Raw genomic sequence first — 21,530 nt, forward strand, 5'->3', positions numbered from 1 at the left:
GGACGTTAGTGAACCAGATGAGTTTTTATGACAATCAACTGTTGTTTTTAAAAAATCTCCAGTACCCAGAACGGCCTTTCAATGACATCTTATAAAGTAGCCTCTGCACATATTCCACAAAACTTGAAATAAATCACTTCTTCCACAACCCTTCCAAACTTGTCCAAGAAATATTAAGTACAAAGTGTCTTTGTGGCAAAGACAGCCCACTTGCTTGGCACCCAAACCACCACCGCCACTATTGACACACAGTGGCAGCAGTGGACCATCTCCAAGATGAACTCAGCAACCCATGAAGACTTATTCAACAGGGATCTTCCAAACCCATGACTTCTACCATCTAGGACGACAGGGCAGCAGACACGTGGGAACACCCTAACAGTAAGGTGCCCTCCAAGCCACTCGTCATCTGAGCGTGGAGTCATTCCTTCACTGTCACTGGGTCAAAAACCTGAAACTCCCTTCCTAACAACACTGTGGGTGGCCCAATAAACCATTAATCAGAGTTGTTCAAGAAGATGGCTGACCACCATTTTCTGAAGAAGGGGACTGTGCTAACCAGTGAGAGCCACCTCCCATAAACGAATGAAAAGTCTACAATAGGCATATTAATTGTGCTTAATATAGTGCAAAGAACATAATACTCTGGAACTGAAGACACATAGTTCATGTAATAGCAATGAACAATATATAGAAACTCTGAATGGAATAACCATTTTGCTTGGTCAATGTCTGCTCTTTATTCTGTTTCAATATAGGGAGTACAATTTGAAAACCAAATCCAACTATCCAAAGGACCATGATTTTCTCACTGAAATAAATGTGATGATTTATTGGAATGATATAGCCGATTGATGTTTTCCGAATTAAAAATGATTCCATCTTTGCATTCATTGCTGCTTAGTTCCCTACCACATCTTTAAACCTAGAAGTTGTGTCAATGTCATTTCTTGAAATTATCCTGAACCAAATCAAACCCTTCCTGCTGCAGTTTAGTCATTTGTGTTTCAAAAGGTAATTGCTAACTCGACAGTTCGTTATTGCTATACCACTATCAAATGAAATAATCTGTTTGGGAAAAATTTGCCTCACGCACGTTCTCTCATTCGTCACATTTCTAATCAGTTGCTCTCACATGCACACACATAGATTGAAGCAGTTCTTAGCACCTCTCTCATTCTATCACAAATTTCCACTCCTGTCTCGATTTTTCTCCATAGTGCATTGCTCATTGATCCTCTGAGCTTTTCTCTTGTGTTTTGGAAGCATTCTCAGGAGCAATCCGATGCAAACTTCATTGTCGTATAGAAATTATTACTCATCAAATTCCCTTGTTCTCTAACTTAATCCCGGACATGACCTCCAAATGACCTCTTAGGTTTCCTTGTTCCAGAAGATCATCGTCACATTGGAGTTCCTTCCTGACTTGGACATTATTGCCTCTTGGTCAAATGGAAGTATACCTTCCTAGAATTATTGTCAAAGTGCAATTGTCAACAAAACCACAACGAGTTTTTGGATACAGGCCCAACATAATTTCCTCAAATTAATGTCTCCTAAGCAATAAAGGTGGAACAAACAAAAGCAGAGATTATTGGAGAAACTCAGCAAGTTTGGCTGTGGAGGGAAAACAGAGTCACCATTTCAGCCTGAAGGGGGCAGGGAGGGGCGGAGCATTTCCGTTTAAGGAAGAAATGCAAATTAGCGCAGCTTCTCACCTCACCCAGTGGAACATGAGCCTTCGGGATGTTCTTTGATCCAGGTGAGAAATTGCGCTGTTCAGCAGGCAGGGAACCTTAGGTAGGTGAATTTCTATTTTCAAAAACGCAGTTAGTATGAGTGTAAGAGAAATGGGCATTTGTTGAGTTTGAGCGAGTGAGATTATTGGGCATACTTATCTAGCAGGGGAGAGAAAAAAAAATCTTTACTCAGAGAGTAGTAAGGGAAGCAGCTATGAGGGGGTTGAGACTGTCACCCACCTCCTTCTGGAATGTGCCTATGCAGAAGAAGTCTGGAGAGGAATGCAGTGGTGTTTGTTGAGGTTCATCCCGAGCAGCGCTATGACGCGGGACTCTGTGTTGTATGGTCTGTTCACCGGGACGCACACCGAGACGAACATCAACTGTTCATCTGGAGGATCATCAACTCGGTGAAGGACGCTCTCTGGGCGGTCCGAAACCTTTTGATCTTCCAGCTGAAGGAGTTGACCCCGACTGAGTGTTGCAGACTGGCACATTCCAAGGTCCAGGACTATGTGTTGAGGGACGCGCTGAAGCTTGGGTCAGCTGCCGTCAAGGCGCGGTGGGGAAAGACCATCTTGTAACATCTGCCTGCCTAAGAAGAACAGGGGGCCACGCAGTCATTTGGGCTCTGCTGACGCCTCAGCTAAATATATGGATATATGATTGATAAACGTACAGACCTGTATATATGAATGATAAATTCTGATCTCTGTATGGAAATGTTTACATATGTATGGCATGACCAACTGTACAGACCATCAAATTATTTTATGAATAAAGTATATTTTTGAAAGAAAAAAGAAGTAGTAAGGGTATGGAATGCTTTGCCTGCAACGGTAGTACATTTGCCAACTTTAAGTACATTTAGATCGTCATTGGACAAGCATATGGAATAGTGTAGGTTAGATGGGCTTCAGATTGGTATGACAGGTTGGCACAATGTTCTATGTTAAGTTTCACAACATCTTTCCAATAAGAAGGAAACCAGAATTGCACGCAATGACCCTATTTCAAAAATGACTCAAAACATTAACTCTGCTTTCATAGAGCTGTTCAAAGAATCCCTACAGGGTGGAAGCAAGCCATTTGGCCCATTGAGTCCACATGTACCCTCTGACGAGAATCCCACCCAGACCCACCCTATCACTGTAACCCTGCATTCCCGTGGCCAATCCACCTAGCCTGCATATCTCTGGACACTATGGACAATGTAGCTTGGATAATCCACCTAACCTGCACATCTTTGGACTGTGGGAGGAAACCAGAGCATCCAGAGGAAACCCATGCAGACATTACTGCTCTGTTGCCCAAGGCTGGAATCGAAACCAGATGCTCAGCGCTGTAAGGCAGCAGTGCTAACCACTTTCTCTCCACAGAAGCTGCCAGATCTGCTGAGCTTCTCCAGCAATTCCTGTTTTTATTTGTTGCAGATCTCCAGCATCTGCAGTTCTTAGTTTCATGATGATAAATGTGGTCCTGTTATTCCCAAGAACAAAACCTGTAAGAAGTGCAATTGTTTCTGTGATCTAAATGTTTCTCAGATCCAAGTTTGGTATAATTTATGAATGAATTCTAGAATGGTGTCATCTCCTTTCTTACGATATCAGTCTGGCTGGAATTCTCCAAGTTCAAAGTCCTCGCCAACTTTGAGGGCATTTAAATGGTCACTGGATAAACATTTGGATTAAAATGGAATAGTGTAGATTAGATGGACTTCAGTTTGGTTTCACAGGTAGGTGCAACATCAAGGGTCAAAGGTCCTGTACTGCACTGTAATGTTCTATATTCTATGTTTTACCACACAGATTTCCTAATTCATAAACAAATGCCTTGAACCACTTGCGGACAGACAGTACTGCTCACTAGCAAAGATCACTTGTCATCTGATTAAGAAATTGGACTTGAAAAGTTTGCTGTGAACCAAAAGCTTTCTGTAAACATCACAATAACTGTATATTGAAAAACATTTCCTTGTGCACATTCTGGATACTCTTCTTTTCTCTTCCTCTGTCAAGTGACATGAGGCAGATAAAACATATCACTTGTTAGACTTTCCTGTCACAGGATGCCACCTTGCCAGCAGAGACTGCAGCATCAGGGGGCATCACTCTGTTTCAAACATGGCTGACCATGAGACTCTTTCCCCTCTTTACCTCCTGCCATAAGGTATGACAGAATACAGGTTGATGATTGACACACCTTCCATGGCCACCAAGCTCTGGAGTGGGACTTGACCCTACAATGTCTGGCGCGGTCTGCCAAACAGAATTGTGGGTCAATCTATAGCAGGTGGACTGCAGTGATGCAAGAAGTTAACTCACCACCACCTTCTCCAGGGCAACCAGGGACGGGCAATAAATGATGGCCTAGCCAGTAATGTCCAGATCCCACAAATGAATTTTTAAAAAATTGAGCCATATGTTCTCTGAATAGCATATATTATGATGACTAAATGCTGAAACCTAATTATTTTTGACACCTGTATGATTATAGGACGATTCCCTGCTAAACGCCAAATTGTTTTCCGTGATTTCAATTACCCTCAGTTTCCTGTGGACTGAACATATTATAGGGAACAGAATGGCTGTGGCACAGAAAGAGGCCATTCAACCCAGCCAGGTCTGCACTGGCTCTCTTACTTACTGCCAATTTCCTCCTGTACTCCTGCACGTAATTTCTATCCAAGCGACCACCCAATAACCTCTTGCACAGGCAGTGCGTTCCATCCCCGAACTACTCACCAGTATTTCTCACATCACCTTTGCTTCATTTGCACATCATTTTAAATCTGTGCCCTCTCACTGTTTCTTTTTTACATTTTCTCTCTATCTATTCTGCCTAGCCCGCTCATGAATTCAAAACCTATCAGGCCTATATAGTATTTTTGCAGCAACTTCCCGCTCACTCCTTTTCACAAAGACCAAGTTGTCAGCCTTCTTATCTCCAACCAGGCCCGATTTTAACCTTGCAGCTCCACTCTACATTCCCCTCCCTAACGGCATTGAGGGTCTACATACAGCTCCAGAGTGATACCTAATTCTAAAACATCTGGCAGGGATGCTAACTCTCCCAAACGGCATTGTGGGTCAACCCAGGGCAGGTGGACTGTGGCAGTTCAAGAATGCCACAGCCATTCTGTTCACCACTATCTTCTCAAGGGGCAACTTGGGACGGGCAAGCCCAACCATTGACACCCATGTCCCATGAGTGAAAAAGAAACACTTGAGTCTCAATCCATGTTAGCCAGACCTGTTTGTAAACCAGCTTTTCCATTAGCAGCCAATCCCCTCTCCATGTTTGGCCCCATTAACGATTGGTTTTATTCAGAGTTTTGGACTGGGCTTAAGGTAGCTTATTCAAGGCCCATACCTCTGCACAGGGACCAAAGAGTCCTCCTCCAGAAACCAAGTAAGACTGCATAACCTGTAACAAACTTCTTTTTAAATATCGCTGAACTCAAGTGGAAGACCTAGAACAGATTCCTTTTCCAGTTAAGCATAGAAGGAGAGGATTTGGATTAGTGGTGCTGGAAGAGCACAGCAGTTCAGGCAGCATCCAAGTAGCTTCGAAGTCGGCGTTTCGGGCAAAAGCCCTTCATCAGGAATAAAGGCAGTGAGCCTGAAGCGTGGAGAGATAAGCTAGAGGAGGGTGGGGGTGGGGAGAAAGTAGCATAGAGTACAATGGGTGAGTGGGGGAGGGGATGAAGGAGATAGGTCAAGGAGGAGAGGGTGGAGTGGATAGGTGGAAAAGAAGATAGGCAGGTCGGACAAGTCCGGACAAGTCATGGGGACAGTGCTGAGCTGGAAGTTTAGAACTAGGGTGAGGTGGGGGAAGGGGAAATGAGGAAACTGTTGAAGTCCACGTTGATGCCCTGGGGTTGAAGTGTTCTGAGGCGGAAGATGAGGCGTTCTTCCTCCAGGCGTCTGGTGGTGAGGGAGCGGCGGTGAAGGAGGCCCAGGACCTCCATGTCCTCGGCAGAGTGGGAGGGGGAGTTGAAATGTTGGGCCACGGGGTGGTGTGGTTGATTGGTGCGGGTGACCCGGAGATGTTCCCTAAAGCGCTCTGCTAGGAGGCGCCCAGTCTCCCCAATGTAGAGGAGACTGCATCGGGAGCAACGGATACAATAAATGATATTAGTGGATGTGCAAGTAAAACTTTGATGGATGTGGAAGGCTCCTTTAGGGCCTTGGATAGAGGTGAGGGAGGAGGTGTGGGCGCAGGTTTTACAGTTCCTGCGGTGGCAGGGGCAAGTGCCAAGATTGGAGGGTGGGTTGTTTGGGAGCGTGGACCTGACCAGGTAGTCACGGAGGGAACGGTCTTTGCGGAAGGTGGAAAGGGGTGGGGAGGGAAATATATCCCTGGTAGTGGGGTCTGTTTGGAGGTGGCGGAAATGTTGGAGGATGATTTGGTTTATGCGAAGGTTGGTAGGGTGGAAGGTGAGCACCAGGGGTGTTCTGTCCTTGTTTCGGTTGGAGGGGTGGGGTCTGAGGGCGGAGGTGCGGGATGTAGATGAGATGCGTTGGAGGGTATCTTTAACCACGTGGGAAGGGAAATTGCAGTCTCTAAAGAAGGAGGCCATCTGGTGTGTTCTGTGGTGGAACTGGTCCTCCTGGGAGCAGATACGTCAGAGGCGGAGGAATTGGGAATATGGGATGGCATTTTTGCAAGAGATAGGGTGGGAAGAGGTGTAATCCAGGTAGCTGTGGGAGTCGGTGGGTTTGTAAAAAATGTCAGTATCAAGTCGGTCATCATTAATGGAGATGGAGAGGTCCAGGAAGGGGAGGGAGGTGTTAGAGATGGTCCAGGTAAATTTAAAGTCAGGGTGGAATGTGTTGGTGAAGTTGATGAATTGCTCAACCTCCTCGCGGGAGCACGAGGTGCTGCCAATGCAGTCATCAATGTAGCGGAGGAAGAGGTGGGGAGTGGTGCCGGTGTAATTACGAAAGATCAATTGCTCTACGTAGCCAACAAAGAGACAGGCATAGCTGGGGCCCATACGAGTGCCAATGGCTACCCCTTTGGTCTGGAGAAAGTGGGAGGATTCAAAGGAGAAATTGTTAAGGGTGACGACCAGTTCGGACAAACAAATGAGAGTGTCGGTGGAAGGGTACTGTTGGGGACGTCTGGAGAGGAAAAAACGGAGGGCTTGGAGGCCGTGGTCATGGCGGATGGAGGTGTAGAGGGATTGGATATCCATGGTGAAGATGAGGCGTTGGGGGACAGGGAAACGGAAGTCTTGGAGGAGGTGGAGGGCATGGGCGGTGTCTCGAACGTATGTGGGGAGTTCCTGGACTAGGGGGGATAGGACAGTGTCGAGGCAGGTAGAGATGAGTTCAGTGGGGCAGGAGCATGCTGAGACAATGGGTCGGCCAGAGTGGTCAGGCTTGTGGATCTTGGGAAGGAGGTAGAACCGGGCAGTGCGGAGTTCCTGGACTATGAGGTTGGAAGCTGTGGGTGGGAGATCTCCTGAGGTGATGAGGTTCTGTATGGTCTGGGAGATGATGGTTTGGTGATGGGGAGTGGGGTCATGGTCGAGGGGGCAGTAGGAAGAGGTGTCCTCGAGTTGACGTTTGGCTTCAGCGGTGTAGAGGTCAGTGCGCCAGACTACCACTGCGCCCCCCTTATCCGCTGGCGTAACGGTGAGGTTGGGATTGGAGCAGAGGGATTGGAGGGCTGCGCGTTGTGAGGGAGAGATGTTGGAGTGGGAGAGGGGGGGTAGACAGGTTGAGGCAGTTAATGTCCCGGCGGCAGTTGGAAATGAAGAGGTCGAGGGCTGGTAATTGGCCAGCGCGGGGTGTCCAGGTGGATGCAGTGTGTTGGAGGTGGGCGAAGGGGTCCTCGGAAGGTGGGTGGGAGTCCTGATTGTGAAAGTAAGCTCGGAGGCGGAGGCGACGGAAGAATTGTTCGACATCACGGCGTGTATTAAATTCATTGATGCGTGGACGGAGGGGGATGAAGGTGAGTCCTTTGCTGAGGACTGATCGTTCAGTGAGGGGGAGGTCTGGGGGGGATGGTGAAAACTCGGCAGGGCTGGGAGCTGGGTCTGATGTGGGTGTAGAGTTGGGAGTGGGGGCGGATCCTGTAACTGGAGTGGGTGTGATGGTGGGAGGAATGGGGGTGGAGTCATGAGCAGGGGTAGTGTTCCCCTCGGGGTTCTGGGGGGTGGGGATAGTGACAATGGGGTCTGTGGAGGGCATGTCAGCAGAATGCAGGTGAGTGGCATTGGTGGGGACGGAAGTGGTGGTGACCACGGCAGTAGGGGTGGCGGGAGTCACTGAACATGTGGCATCAGCAATGATGTGAAGGGTGGAAGTGATGTCAGGTGTGATGCATGAGGAATTGTGAGGGGTGGAAGTTGTTGTGGGAGTGGCCATGATGGGGGCGGAAGTGACATCATCAATCAGCGTGGGGGTTCACATTAAAGTAAATGCCATGTTCAACATTTTCTGTGTCTGATTGGTTGAGTCTGTTTACTATTGATTGTCACTGTGTTTGGTTAATCAAGCCTGGTTGTGTACTCAGAAAATAGAAAATAAAGCTGTCGATCTAAAGCATGGAGTCAACGTGTTAAAGCACTGTAAATCAAATTCATTGCTCACATAGAAACTGGATGATGCAGATCCACATTATAAAAATACAACAGATAGTAAAGAGATTGACTGGGAGTTAAAGGGTTTGAAGAGCCACTGTGTAAGTCTGCATTATAATGAAGTCCAGTAGCCACTCCCCCTATCCCCCCCCCCCACCCCCCAACCCCGTACCGCGGAAGCCTGAAACCGCGGCGAGGACTGAACCATTCATTTACATGGGAAATATACCTTCCCGGCAGCCTCCTGATCCCTGGTTCCGGAAGCTTCTCAATAATATGTTCGGGCTGCGGTAAACCGCAGGTAACTGAAACCACGGGAAATGATTCCGTGGATACGGGGGTCACCCTGTATATTGGTTAAGGGCAACAGTTTTTAAAAGAGAGGTGACACCTTGTTAATAGTTCTCTGTCACACTTTGCTGTAGCCTTCTTCCCATTTAATCAACTCAAGCTGAATACTATGCTTTCTTCCACCATTTTCTTTCCCATTTATCAACCTTTGCCTGGAACCACCCTATCCCATAAAGGCATTAGCTTCAGTTCAAACCCTGACTCTCTGGCCTTCCATTTGTAATTTGTATACAGGTTTGGTGAGGTAATACTTGGAGCACAGTGTACAGTACTGGTCTCTTTACCCAAGGAATGCTATACTTTCCTTCAAATGCTCTCACAGTCCATGAGATTGATTGCAAGGACGAGGGGATAGTCCTTTAAGGAGAGATTGAGTAAATTTGACCAATATTCCCTTGAGTTTAGAAGAATGAAGGATAGTAACATTGCAAGAAATAAAATGTTTAATGTGTTTGACAGATAGACCTATAAAGATGATTCCCTGGCTTTCCAGCCTAGGACACAGAGTCACAGACTCCAAATAGGGAGTTAGTCATTCAGGATGAAAATAAGGAGAAATTTCCTAACTCAAAAGACTGTGAGGAAATTTCTTGTGCAGGTGGCGAGAGATACACAATTGTTGATCAAATTCAATCCAGACTGATAGAATTAAGGGCATTAAGACAACAAGGGATTCCAGGATTGTTTAGGAAGCTTTGTTTGAGCTGGAAAAGAGCCAATGAAAGGTGAAGCAGGCTCATGGAGACCAATAGCCTACTCTTGCTCATATTTCTGATGGTCAAAACTAACTCCTGACACTTTCTGTTATATACAATAAAATGCTTCACATTTCTGCTTGTAAGTCATATCTGCACACACTTTTAATAATATAATTGCAACTTTTCCATTTTTAGACTTTCAATTTCGAATCGCTTCTAATAATTGATCCCTGTTCGGATAAAATATCAGATCAGTTAACATAAAGATTGACGTGTTTGAGGCTCTTATTTGGGTTTCTCATGTTTCTCAACACTTGGTTCTTTGTTGCTTAGAAATACTGCTAATCTGCGATCAAATGCTGGATTTAATTCTGAAATTTCTGGAAAAGCTCAACAGGTCTGGTAGCATTCGTGGAGAGAAATCAGAGTTAATGTTTCATGGTCAAGTCACCCTTTGAAATTTTTTTTACTGGATTTAGTTCTTCCTGTGATATTATTTTCCAAAAACAATGGCTCACCATCAACTTTTGAAGGGTCATTTGGGACGGGCAATCAAGGCTAGTAAACGTTCCGAAACATTTTTTTTTAAATGAGATTATTGTGCTGTTTAATATAAACTGATATGATTTCATACAGGTGCATAATTATTACATTTATTTCTGGAATTATTATGACACATGTTGTAACGTTTCAATTGTACATATGCCTTACATATCACATTTTTATGCTATGTGAACATGATGTCTGCTTGTTATCTAAATAACAGAAGGTACCACCAGCTCCTCAGGGCTACAAGTGATGACAATAAATGCCAGACCTACTAGTGACACAGCCTGAGAATACATTTTTGTACAGATGAATAAGGAGGCTGTTGAATATAAGTATCTGCAAAGATTGAACAGTACAAATTTGTTGATAAAGCTGCAGGATGTTATGTGGGCACTGATTGATTCATACAACAGCTCAGCTTATCTCCTCATTTCCCTTCCCAGTGTGAGTGAGGGGCTCAGTGTCAACCTTAAGTGCCTTTACAAAGCACCTTTAATGTAGTGAAATGTGTCATGGTGCTAAATGGGCTGTTGGCACTGCATCATATGAGGAGGTATCAGGCCAAAACTTTGTCAAAGGGGGATGTTTATCCTTCTAGGATCCCTACAGTGTAGAAGCAGGCCATTCAGCCCATCAAGTTCATGCCAACCCTTCGAAGGGCATCCGACCCAGCCCCATTCCTATTCCCATAGGTAACCTGCCTAGCCTGCACATTATGGGCAATTTAGCACAGTCAATCTACCTAACCTACACATCTTTGGAGTATGTGAGGAAACCAGAGCATTAAGAGGAAACCCATGCAAACACAGGGAGAATGTGCAAACTCCACACAGACAGTTGCCGGAGGATGGAATTGAACCCAGGTCCCTGGCACTATGAGGCAGCCGTGCTAACCACTAAGCCACTGTATCAGCCACTAGTTCCATGACTCATCTTGAATTGAGAGACAGCATGAGAAGCAGAAAGGAGAAGGGTGGAAATTCAGAACTTAGGACCCATGCAGCTGAACGCACAGTCACTAAGTCTGAGCTAAAGTCATGGACGGATGATAGGCCAAACATTTGCAGCAACGCAAAGTCTTTAGAGGACTTTAAGGTTGGTTGGAGATAGGGAGGGATGAGGTCATGGGAGGATTCAAAATCAAGCATGTGAGTGTTTAAATCTTGGAATTTTCAACTGCTAAGGAACGACTCTCTCAGAAAATCCACCAAAAGTTTTGACATTTCTTTTAAAACTGGAGGACAGCACAGTCCTATTTCCCGATATTGGAATTAAAATTCAACCAAATAGATATATCTGATAATCAAAAGCCGTTGTAAATTCATTAGTAATTGACTGTATCCAATGCAGACAGAAATCAAATGATTAAAATTAATGTGACAATCAATTTGAAGGAGAATGAAAATTTACTCTATGGAAGGAGGTTCTTCCAACTTAGCTCTGATGCAAACAGTTTTTTCATCAAATATGCAGAGCTATTCCTAAAAGAGAATGAAATGGTTGTTCGTTGGCAGAGTTACCTGTCTGTTGGGGCTTGACAGTGACTTGCCAGGGAACTCCTGTTTTCTGCACGCCAAACCTTCTGCTGATGCCAGCTCCCTAAAAACACAAATCCAATTATTTGCAAAGCCACAACACTCTGTCATGACAAGAAATGGGACATGTGGTTTCTCCGCCATCAGACAGCGCGCTTAATTCCACGCAAGGCAATTTGAAAAATGACAGAAGTCACAATGCTCTTGGAAAAGAGTTGGCCTCCATTCCTCTTGTGTTGACAAGAATCCTGTTCCTTTTCCAGATGCATTACTGTGCATGGGGCGGGTCACTGTACCTTCCAAGGGTCTTGTATCCGAATGTAAAGTGCTAGTGGCGAAGTCCTCATCCAGTTGAGCTATGCAGTCATAAAAGTAAAACTAAAAATAGCAACCTGTTCAGCTTGGAGGATAATACAGTTAATCTCCCTTCATTAGTCAGCAGGAGAGAGGCTAATCATTTTAAGGCTATGCCTTGCTGCTTCTTATATCGGCTGCATCAACACAGAGGTAACAGACATCTGGAACTGTGTTGGAGGCTGTAATACACTTGAGAATTTACGTGATGTCACAGGACTATGATAGCAAAACACCATCAGTTTATCAATGTTCCCTAAAGTCCAAGACTGTCAGCCTTTGAACAAACTGCCAGAGCCTGGGAGGTTGAGAGGAAACTTTATTGAACTTTATAAAATAATGAGGGGTTGTCTTTTCCCTAGAATGGGGGATTTCAAGACTTGGGGACACATTTTTAATGTGAGAGGAGAAAGATTTAAAAAAGACATGAGGGGCAAATATTTGACACAGAAGGTGGTTCGGGTGTGGAATGAACTTCCTGAGGAAGTGATGGATATGGGTACAATGTTTAAAAGATATTTGGCTAAGTACATGAATAGAAAAGGTTTGGAGGGATATGCACGAAAAGCAGGCAGGTGGGACTACTTTAGCTTGGGAGTATAGTTGGCATGGACTGGTTGGACCAAAGGGTATGTTTCCTTGCCGTATGACTCTATTACTCAGAGACATAGCTCACAGGTTGAGTTGTCACAGTTACTTTCAATGGTTGACAAATACTGTGAGGAGAGAAAATATTGGAACAGAATTAGGCCATTCAACCCATTGAGACTGCTCTGCCATTCGATAATGGCTATTATATTTCTCAACCCTATTCTCCAGCCTTCTCCCCGTATCCCTTGATCCTCTTATCAATCAAGAAAATCATCTATCTCTGTCTTAAGTGCACTCAATGACTTGGCCACCACAGCCTTCTGTAGCAATGACTTCCACAGGTGCGTCACCTTCTGGCTGAAGAAATTCCTCCTCATCTCAATTCTAAAGGGTCATCTCTTCACTCTAAGTCTGTGTCCTCAGGTCGTAGCCTCTACTACAAGTGGAAACATCTTCTTCGTGCCCGTTCTATCAAGGTCTCTCATCATTCTGTAAGTTTCAATCAGATCCCCCCACTCCATTGAGTACAGACCCAGAGTCCTCAGTTGCTCCTCATATGACAAACCCTTCATCTCCAGGATCATTCTTGTGAATCTCTCTGGAATCCCTCTGTAGGAGGAGGCTTGAACAATGATATCATCAAATCAGACTATTACGGGTTAATCATTCAGGGTTAACTGTACATGACAAGGAGCGATTGAAATAAAGTGGAAATGTACTAGAAAACAGGCCCACTGTGAAACCAGCCTGCTTTGACTGAAATGTACAAACTTGTCAGTGGGCACTCTCTTAATGAGCCATCACATGGGGCCATGTGAACACGTTGTTTCAACACAAGGGAATTCTGGAAAAGTACCTGGAAGTACCACAGAATGATGCTGCAGCGTGTCATCTTAGATTCAGAAATGTATTAATATGGGGACATCACTGTGACCAGGATTGTGAATGGAGCCAGGAACCCAAGTGCTCTAGACCAGCTGTGGTAAAACAGGTTCCCCAACCAGCGGCAGCTGGTGAGAATTGTTGGTGAAAAGGTCAAAAATGAATTTCAGCACTCATTAGTTTGCATATGTTTCTAATATTCCTGCTTAATATACATTTACTGTCATATACATTCACATATTTACTGCTTAATGTACATATGTATATTGATCTCAATATATCAATTTACCTGTTAATATACTCAGCACTGCAATAGATAGATAGATATAAGACCATCAATAAACCTGTTAATTAGTATCACTTAATTTGTAGAATATCTTGTTCCATCCCACCAAACTCACTATCAAACTGTAACACCAGCACATCCGTCCTTACATACGGGGCTCAAAATTGCTCACAATCTTCCAAATGCGGTCTGGCCAGAGCCTTATAGAGCCTCCACAGTACATTCCTGCTCTTGTATTCTAGCCCTCCTGAAATGAATAATACCCTTGCATTTGTCTTCCTACTTTCAACTGAACGTACATGTAAACATTAAGAGTGTCCTGAACTAAAACCCCTAAGTCCATTTGTGTTTCACATTTCTGAAGTCTTTCCCTGCTTAGAAAATAGCCTCTATTCTTTCTACTGAACCACACTTCCCCAGTTGTATTCCATCTGTCACGTCTTTGCCCACTCTACTAGACTGTCCAAGTCCTTCTACAGTTTTCCTCCTTCCTCAACACTACATGTTCCACCACATAACTTTGCGTCATCTACAAGCTGAGCAACAATAATATGACCTGAGTATTTCAATGGGACATTTCACTCTTTGTGTTGTTGATAACTATTGTACATATTTGGGCCGAAGAGATGCAGATGGAGTTTAATCTAGAAAAACATGAGAATGCTGAATTTTGGTAGAGCAAACCAGGGCAGGACTTATCATAGAATAGATTTCAGAAAATCCCTACAGTGTGGAAACAAGCCCTTCGGCCCAACAAGGCCACACTGACGCTCCGAAGAGTAACCCACCAAGACCCATTCCCCTACCCTATATTTACCCCGACTAATGCAACTAACCTACACATCCCTGAACACTATGGGCAATTTCCCATGGCCAATTCATCTGACCTGCACATCTTTGGATTGTGGGAGGAAACCAGAGCACCTGGAGGAAACCCACACAGACACTGGGAGAATGTACAAACTCCACACAGTCACCCAAGGTTGGAATCGAATCTGGGTACCTAGAGTTGTGAGGCAGAAGTGCTAACCACAGAGCCACCATGCCACCTGAACTTATACACTTAATAGCAAGGTCCTGGAGAGTGTTGCTGACTAAATGGACCTTGGAGCACAGGTACATAATTCCTTGAAAGTGGAGTCGCAGGTAGACAGGAAAGTGAAAAAAACATTTGGTATGCTTGCCTTTATTGGTCACAGCGTTGAGTATAGGAAATGGGAGGTTATGTTGCAGCTGTACAGGACATTGGTTAGGCCACTTTTGGATAACTGCGTTCAATTCTGGTCTCCTTGCTATAGGAATGATGTTGTTAAAGGCTTCAGAAAATATTTAAAAGGATGTTGTCAGGCTTGGATGGTTTGGGCTATAGGGAGAGGCTGAATAATCTGGGGCTATTTTCTCTGCACAGTTGGAGGCTGAGAAGTGACCTTATAGAGATTTATAAAATCTTAGGGGAATCCAGAATTACAGGGCATAGTTTCAGGTGAGAGAGGAAAGATTTAAAAGGGACCTAAGGGGCAACTTTTTCATGCAGAGGGTGGTGCGTGCTTGGAACAAGCCTGTCGGAGGAAGTGGTGGAGGCTGGTACAGTTATAACATTTAAAAGGCATCTGGATGGGTATATGAATAGCAAGGGTTTAGAGGGATATGGGCCAAGTGCTGGTAAATGAGACTAGATCAGTTTAGGATTACTGGTCAGCATGGACGAGTTAGACCAAAGGGTCTGTTTCTGTGTCTCTCTATATGAATATTTTATTTATAACTGTAGCTACTTGATAAATGCATGTTTATTATTTGAGAAGTAGTAAGGCAAGGAGCCATAGTCCACATAGGCATCTCCTTCCATTAAAGGAGATGATGGGTTACTCATGACCACAGATAACCCTCACAAGCATGGGGCAAGATGAGCAGGCAGAGGTAGTATAGGGATTGCACTGACACTGTTTGTTGTGCACCATACTCTCGTCACATGGCCAACTGAACCAACCAAACCGCTCCCCCCCACCATGTGAGAATCAGATGAATTATAAAGAGCCGTCCATCATTTTAATGGGAAAACCACTAAATGCAATGACATTTTTGCCATTTCTTTACCATTTTACAAGCAAACCAACAGAAACATTCCCAAACAATTTGTTTGCAAAAAATAGAGTCCCTTGAACGATAACAACAATGAATTGCATCTCTAATAGCACCTTTAACATAAGTAAAAATCCAAAGATGCTGTATTGGATACAATCAGACAAATACTGGCATTGAGGTAATGGGGATACTAGAAGTGGCCATGAAACTGGTCATTAAAAAGAGAGGTTTTAAGCAGCGTTTTGAAATAAAAAAGAGAGGTGATCAATTTGAGGAAGGGCATTCCAAAGGTTGAAGTCATGGTCACCAATAGCAGGACAGCAGGGATGGACAAGTCTCCAGAATTGGTGGAACAGAAAACAGGTGACAGTGCTGGAGGATGTTACAGGAGGAGAGAGACAAAGACATGATTTAACACAAAGCAAAGAACTTTAAACTTGAGCATGCAGTAATCCAGGAGGTAATGTAACTCAGTGGACTCAAGGCAGTTTGATCACTAGCGAGTGAGACACTGAATGTGACAGTGTGAATAATGAATTAGTGTGGGTCATTCCTCCAGAGAAGAGATTACAGTTCAGGGGGAGATAGTGGAGGAGGAGAACAGGGAGTTTAAAACAATACAGAACATTATTTATACAGGCCACAACTCACTGCAGCATCCAGGAACTACGAGTAGCAGAAGAAAATTACCTGTACAGCATATTCAAGAAGAATGGGTACCTGATAAACACAGTCCACCAATTCCTAAACAACAAACCCAAACAAATAGACACTACATGCCCAGAGACTCTAGCCACAAAACCATACATCAAAGACAGCTCGGAGATGACTACCAGACTACCCTGACCTCTTGGCATCATGGTAGCCCACAAACCTACCAGCTCACTAAAACAGCAGCTGATGGACCTGAAGGACCCTGTACAAGCAACCAACAAAATGAATATCATTCACAAAATACCATGCAAGGACTGGAACAAACACTACATTGGACAGACAGGCAGAAAACTAGCCACCAGGATACACGAACATCAACTAGCCACCAAAAGACATGACCCACCCTCACTAGTATCCTTACATACAGACAAGGAAGGACACCACTTCAGCTGGGAGAAAGCGAGGACTGCAGCTGGGACAACATATCCATCCTAGGACAAGCTGAACAGAGACACTCGCGGGAATTCCTAGAGCCCTGGCATTCAAGCCAGAACTCTATCAATAAATGTCGATTTCAACTCCATTTACCAACCTCTCAGAAAACAAACTGGAAATGACATCACCCACCTTAAGAGACCAAGACAAATAAATAGTAAGTGGGCAGGACACCAGTGCTTCACCAGAGGCTCACTGATGATGTTACCCAGCATGGTGACAAAACATCTAAAAATGCCAGCTCAGTGAGCAAACGTATACCCTGAACCTCAATCTGAGCTACAAATCTTCTCAAAAATCACAATGCACACAAAGCAGGAACTTTAAACTTGAGCATGCAGTAATCTGAGCTGAAAATGTGTTGCTGGAAAAGCGCAGGTCAGGCAGCATCCAAAGAGCAGGAGAATCGACATTTCGGGCATGAGCCCTTCTTCAGGATCTGCTGACCTGCTGTGCTTTTCCAGCAACACATTTTCAGCTCTGATCTCCAGCATCTGCAGTCCTCACTTTCTCCATGCAGTAACCTGGGAAGCAATGTAACTCAGTGGGCTCAAGGCAGTTTGATCACAACTGTGGGTAAACTAGTGAGTGAGACAATCACCTCCAAACACTGAGTCATCAGAAAACATACAGTAAATTTCAAAAATAACCTGTGTGTCACTTCACATTAACTGAGCCGCAGAAAGAAACACACTTGCATTTATGTAGCATCATTTGGGATGACCGAAAGTTCTTCACAGCCAATGAGGTATGTTTGAATTGTAATCATTGTTGTAACACAGTAAGATCATGAAACAACTCTAATAAAATGAGGACCTGAATACTGACCCCTTGTTCCATGTGGAAAGAACAATAAAATGTCACTAACAATTAATGAAATCAGTGCTTCTAGTCACTTAATCTCTGTCTGAGCCTTGGAGTGCTGAATTGATTGGCCTTTACAAATCTTAATTTCAGTGAGTAAAATGAAGAGATCTATGGATATCACCCTTTGCTACTGTTACACTGCCACTCTCACATTGGATCATGATCTTAAGCAACTCTTGCACCTTGTCAAAAACACCCAGTCCCCAGGGTGTCAGGAAGAATGTTTGTGCTCCTTTTAAACCATCTGTTCACAACATTCAGTCAGTCACCTTCTGATACAGTAATGCTCACAACAGACAGAATTACATCTCGAAACAGTTTCACTGGGCTGCCTGTGAATTTCAGACTTGCCTCTCACAGCACTGTGCTGTGTGCATTCAGGGTAGCCTTGTTCTCATTTTAACCCTTCCCCACCTCTGACCTTATGACTGGGAATGCTGTAGAACCTGGGGATAAAGTAGAAAACATTTACTACCTGGTTCCAATCTGGCTACGTCAAGTCAGGTCACGGACAAGGTTCCTTCCAAGGCAAGTGGTTCACAACCAATAATCATGGCACAATTGCACAATTAACATGACAATGTAGAAAAAAGGATCCCCTTGCCAATCACAATCTTGGCTTTGACTTGAAACAGCTTGCATTTATATAACATCTTTCGCACCCAAACATCACGGCACAATTAGATTCATAGAATCAGAGAGATGTACAGCATGGATCCAACTCGTCCGTGTTGACCAGATATCCTAACCTAATCTAGTCCTATTTGCCAGCACTTGGCCCATATCCCTCTAAACCCTTCCTATTCATATAACCATCCAGATGCCTTTTAAATGTTGTAATTGTACCAGCCTCCACCACTTCCTCTGGCAGCTCATTGCATACACGCACCACCCTCTTAGTGAAAAAAGTTGCCCCTTAGGTCTCTATAATCAAATGACAATGTAGAGAAAGGGGGACATAGAGACAATGGAGGAGGCGCATAAAGGATTTGTTGGACTGATACCAAACCTGAGAGACTGTAGCTATCAGGAAAGATTGAACAGATGGGGGGGGGCTGTCCTTTCTTAAAAAGGAGACAAGTTCCGAGGGCTGTCCTATTAGAGGTCTTCAATACTACGACAGAGTTGACTGGCTAGACATAGGGAAGGTACACCCATTTCTGCGGCCATAAATAGAATATAGTCGCGAATACACAATCACCAGACCATTCAGAAGAAACTTCTTCAGAGAGTAGTTAGAATGTAGAACTTCAACGTGGAGTGGCTGACAGCATAAATTCAAGGGAAGTCTTTAAAAAGGCCCAGGGGAGAAAGGTATAGAAGGACATGCTGGCAGAGTTAAATGGAGAGAGGGTGGGAGGAAGGCTCATGTGAAGCATAAACACCAGCATGGATCTGTTGGGCTGAATGGCCTGATTCTGTGCTGTAAGTACTTTGTAATGGTTTGTAGTGCTTTGACTCCCGCTGACCAGAATCGAGAGATACTAATTAGATAAGATGAGCATCAAAATCTCCTTTTAGACCTTCTTGTCAGTCTGAGGGAGTGAAGGGTAGCTGACTATTAAATGTTAAAATCAGCGCAGTCCTCAAATCCATTCAGGCTTTCTACTCCCATAACCCAGTTACGACCAAGAGTAACTCTATAACACAATTGACCGAAACACCGGGTACAGAATGCACACAGCACAGAGTTGAATCTGAAATTCACAGGCAGCCCAGTGAAACTGTTTCAAGCTGAAATTCTGTCTGTTGTGAGCCATTACTGTATCAGAAGATGACTGACCGAATGTCGTGAACAGATTGTTTAAAATCAACACAAGCAGTTTGTTCGTTCTCCTTGACCCCCTGGGGACCGGGTGTTTTTGACAAGGTGCAGAGTTGCTTAAGATCATGATCCAATGTGAAAGTGGCAGTGTAACAGGAGCAAAGGGTGACATCCATAAATCTCTTCATTTTAGTCACTGAAATTAAGATTTGTAAAGGCCAATCAATTCAGCACTCTCAAGACTCAGACAGAGATTATGTGGCTAGAAGCACTAGTTTCCATTAATTGTTAGTGACATTTTATTGTTTTTTTTCCACATGGAACAAGGGATCAGTGTTCAGGTCCTCGTTTTAATAGAGCTGTTTAATGATCTTGGTGTTTTACAGTCATAACATTTCAAGCGTACGTTGTTGGCTGTGAAGGACTTTAGGTCATCCTGAGATCGTGAAAGGTGCTATATAAATTCAAGTGCCTTACTTCCTGTCACTTTGTTGATGTAAAGTGACACACAGGTATTTTTCAAACTTACAGTCTATTTTCTGTTGCCCCAGAGTTTGGAGGTGGCTATCAGCCTTTATTGATTTAACTCTCTATTCTCTTCATCCAACATCTCCCCTGAACTCTGCCATCCCTTTTCTACAGGAATAGAGTCATAGAGACACACAGCATGGAAACAGACCCTTCGGTCCAACCCGTCCATGCCGACCAGATATCCCAACCCAATCTAGCCCTGCATGCAGCACCCAGCCCATATCCCTCCAAACCCTTCCTATTCATATACCCATCCAGATGCCTTTTAAATGTTGCAATTGTACGATCCTCAACCACTTCCTTTGGCATTCCATTCCACACGTGTACCAGCCTTTGCATTAAAAAAGTTGCCACTTAGGTCCCTTTTATATCTTTCCCCTCTCATCCTAAACCTATGCCCTCTAGTACTGGACTCCCCCACCCCAGGGAAAAGGCTTTGTCTATTTATCCTATCTGTGCCCCTCATGTATCCTATCCATGCCCCTCATGATTTTATAAACCTCTCTCAGGTCACCCCTCAGCCTCCGACGCTCCAGGGAAAACAGCCCCAGCATTTTCAGCCTCTCCCTGTAGCTCAAATTCTCCAACCCTGGCAACATCCTTGTAAATCTTTTCTGAACCCTTTCAATTTCACAACATCTTTCCAATAGGAAAGAGACCAGAATTGCACGCAATATTCCAACAGTGGCCTAATCAATGTCCTGTACAGCCGCAACATGACCTCCCAACTCCTGTACTCAATAATCTGACCAATAAAGGAAAGCATACCAAACACCTTCTTCACTATCCTATTTACCTGTGACTCCACTTTCAAGGAGCTATGAAGCTGCACTCCAAACTCTTCTTGATCAGCAACACTCTTTAGGACCCTACCATTAAGTGTGTAAGCCCTGCTAAGATTTGAGCCACACTAATTCATTACTTGCACTGTCACGTTCAAGGTCTCACTTGCTTGTCTGCCCACTATTATATTCAATCTGTCTTGAGCCTTAGACCTTTGATGGTAGAACTTGGGACGTCATGTTGACTTTGTACAGGATGTTGGTGAGGCCTCTTCCGGAGTACTGTACCCAGTTCTGGCTGCCCTGCTATAGGAAGGATATTATTAAGCTAGAGAGATTTCAGAAGTGATTTATCAGGATGTTGGTGGGCATAAAGAGTTTGCGAGATAAAAACAGACTAGAAAAACTGGGGCTTTTTCCACTGGAGTTTCAGGGTCCACCTGACTGAGGTTTATAAAATTATAAGGGCCTTAGATAAGGTGAATGACAAGGATCTTTTCCCTAGGCCGGGGAGATCAAAGCTAGGGGGCAAATTTTTAAGGTGAGAGGAGAAGGATATAGAAAGGACATAAGGGGCAACATTTTAAACAGAGAATGATTTGTATGTGGAGTGACCAACCAGAGAAAGTGGTGGATGCAGGGTCAGTTACAATTTTAAAAGACATTTGGATACGTTCAGGCACAGGAAACATTTGGAGGGATATGGGTCAAACGCAGGCAGGTGGGAGTTGTTTAGTTTGGGAAGATGGTTGGCATGGACTGGGTCTGTTTCCATGC

At 44.3% G+C, this 21,530-nt stretch overlaps 1 protein-coding gene across 7 annotated transcripts in view; it reads right to left on the minus strand.

Annotated features, from left to right (window-relative positions):
• ptpn20 (protein tyrosine phosphatase non-receptor type 20) overlaps positions 1 to 21,530 on the minus strand; it is a 436,259-nt gene that overhangs the window by 258,449 nt on the left and 156,280 nt on the right. For all 7 annotated transcript variants that reach the window (XM_072583170.1, XM_072583173.1, XM_072583172.1 and 4 more), the window contains one exon: positions 11,450 to 11,528. In XM_072583170.1, coding sequence (XP_072439271.1) covers positions 11,450 to 11,528 — 79 coding nt within the window. The remainder of the gene's footprint in view (positions 1 to 11,449; positions 11,529 to 21,530) is intronic.

Source organism: Chiloscyllium punctatum, chromosome 13 (genome assembly GCF_047496795.1).
Source record: "Chiloscyllium punctatum isolate Juve2018m chromosome 13, sChiPun1.3, whole genome shotgun sequence".
NCBI lineage: Eukaryota > Metazoa > Chordata > Chondrichthyes > Orectolobiformes > Hemiscylliidae > Chiloscyllium > Chiloscyllium punctatum.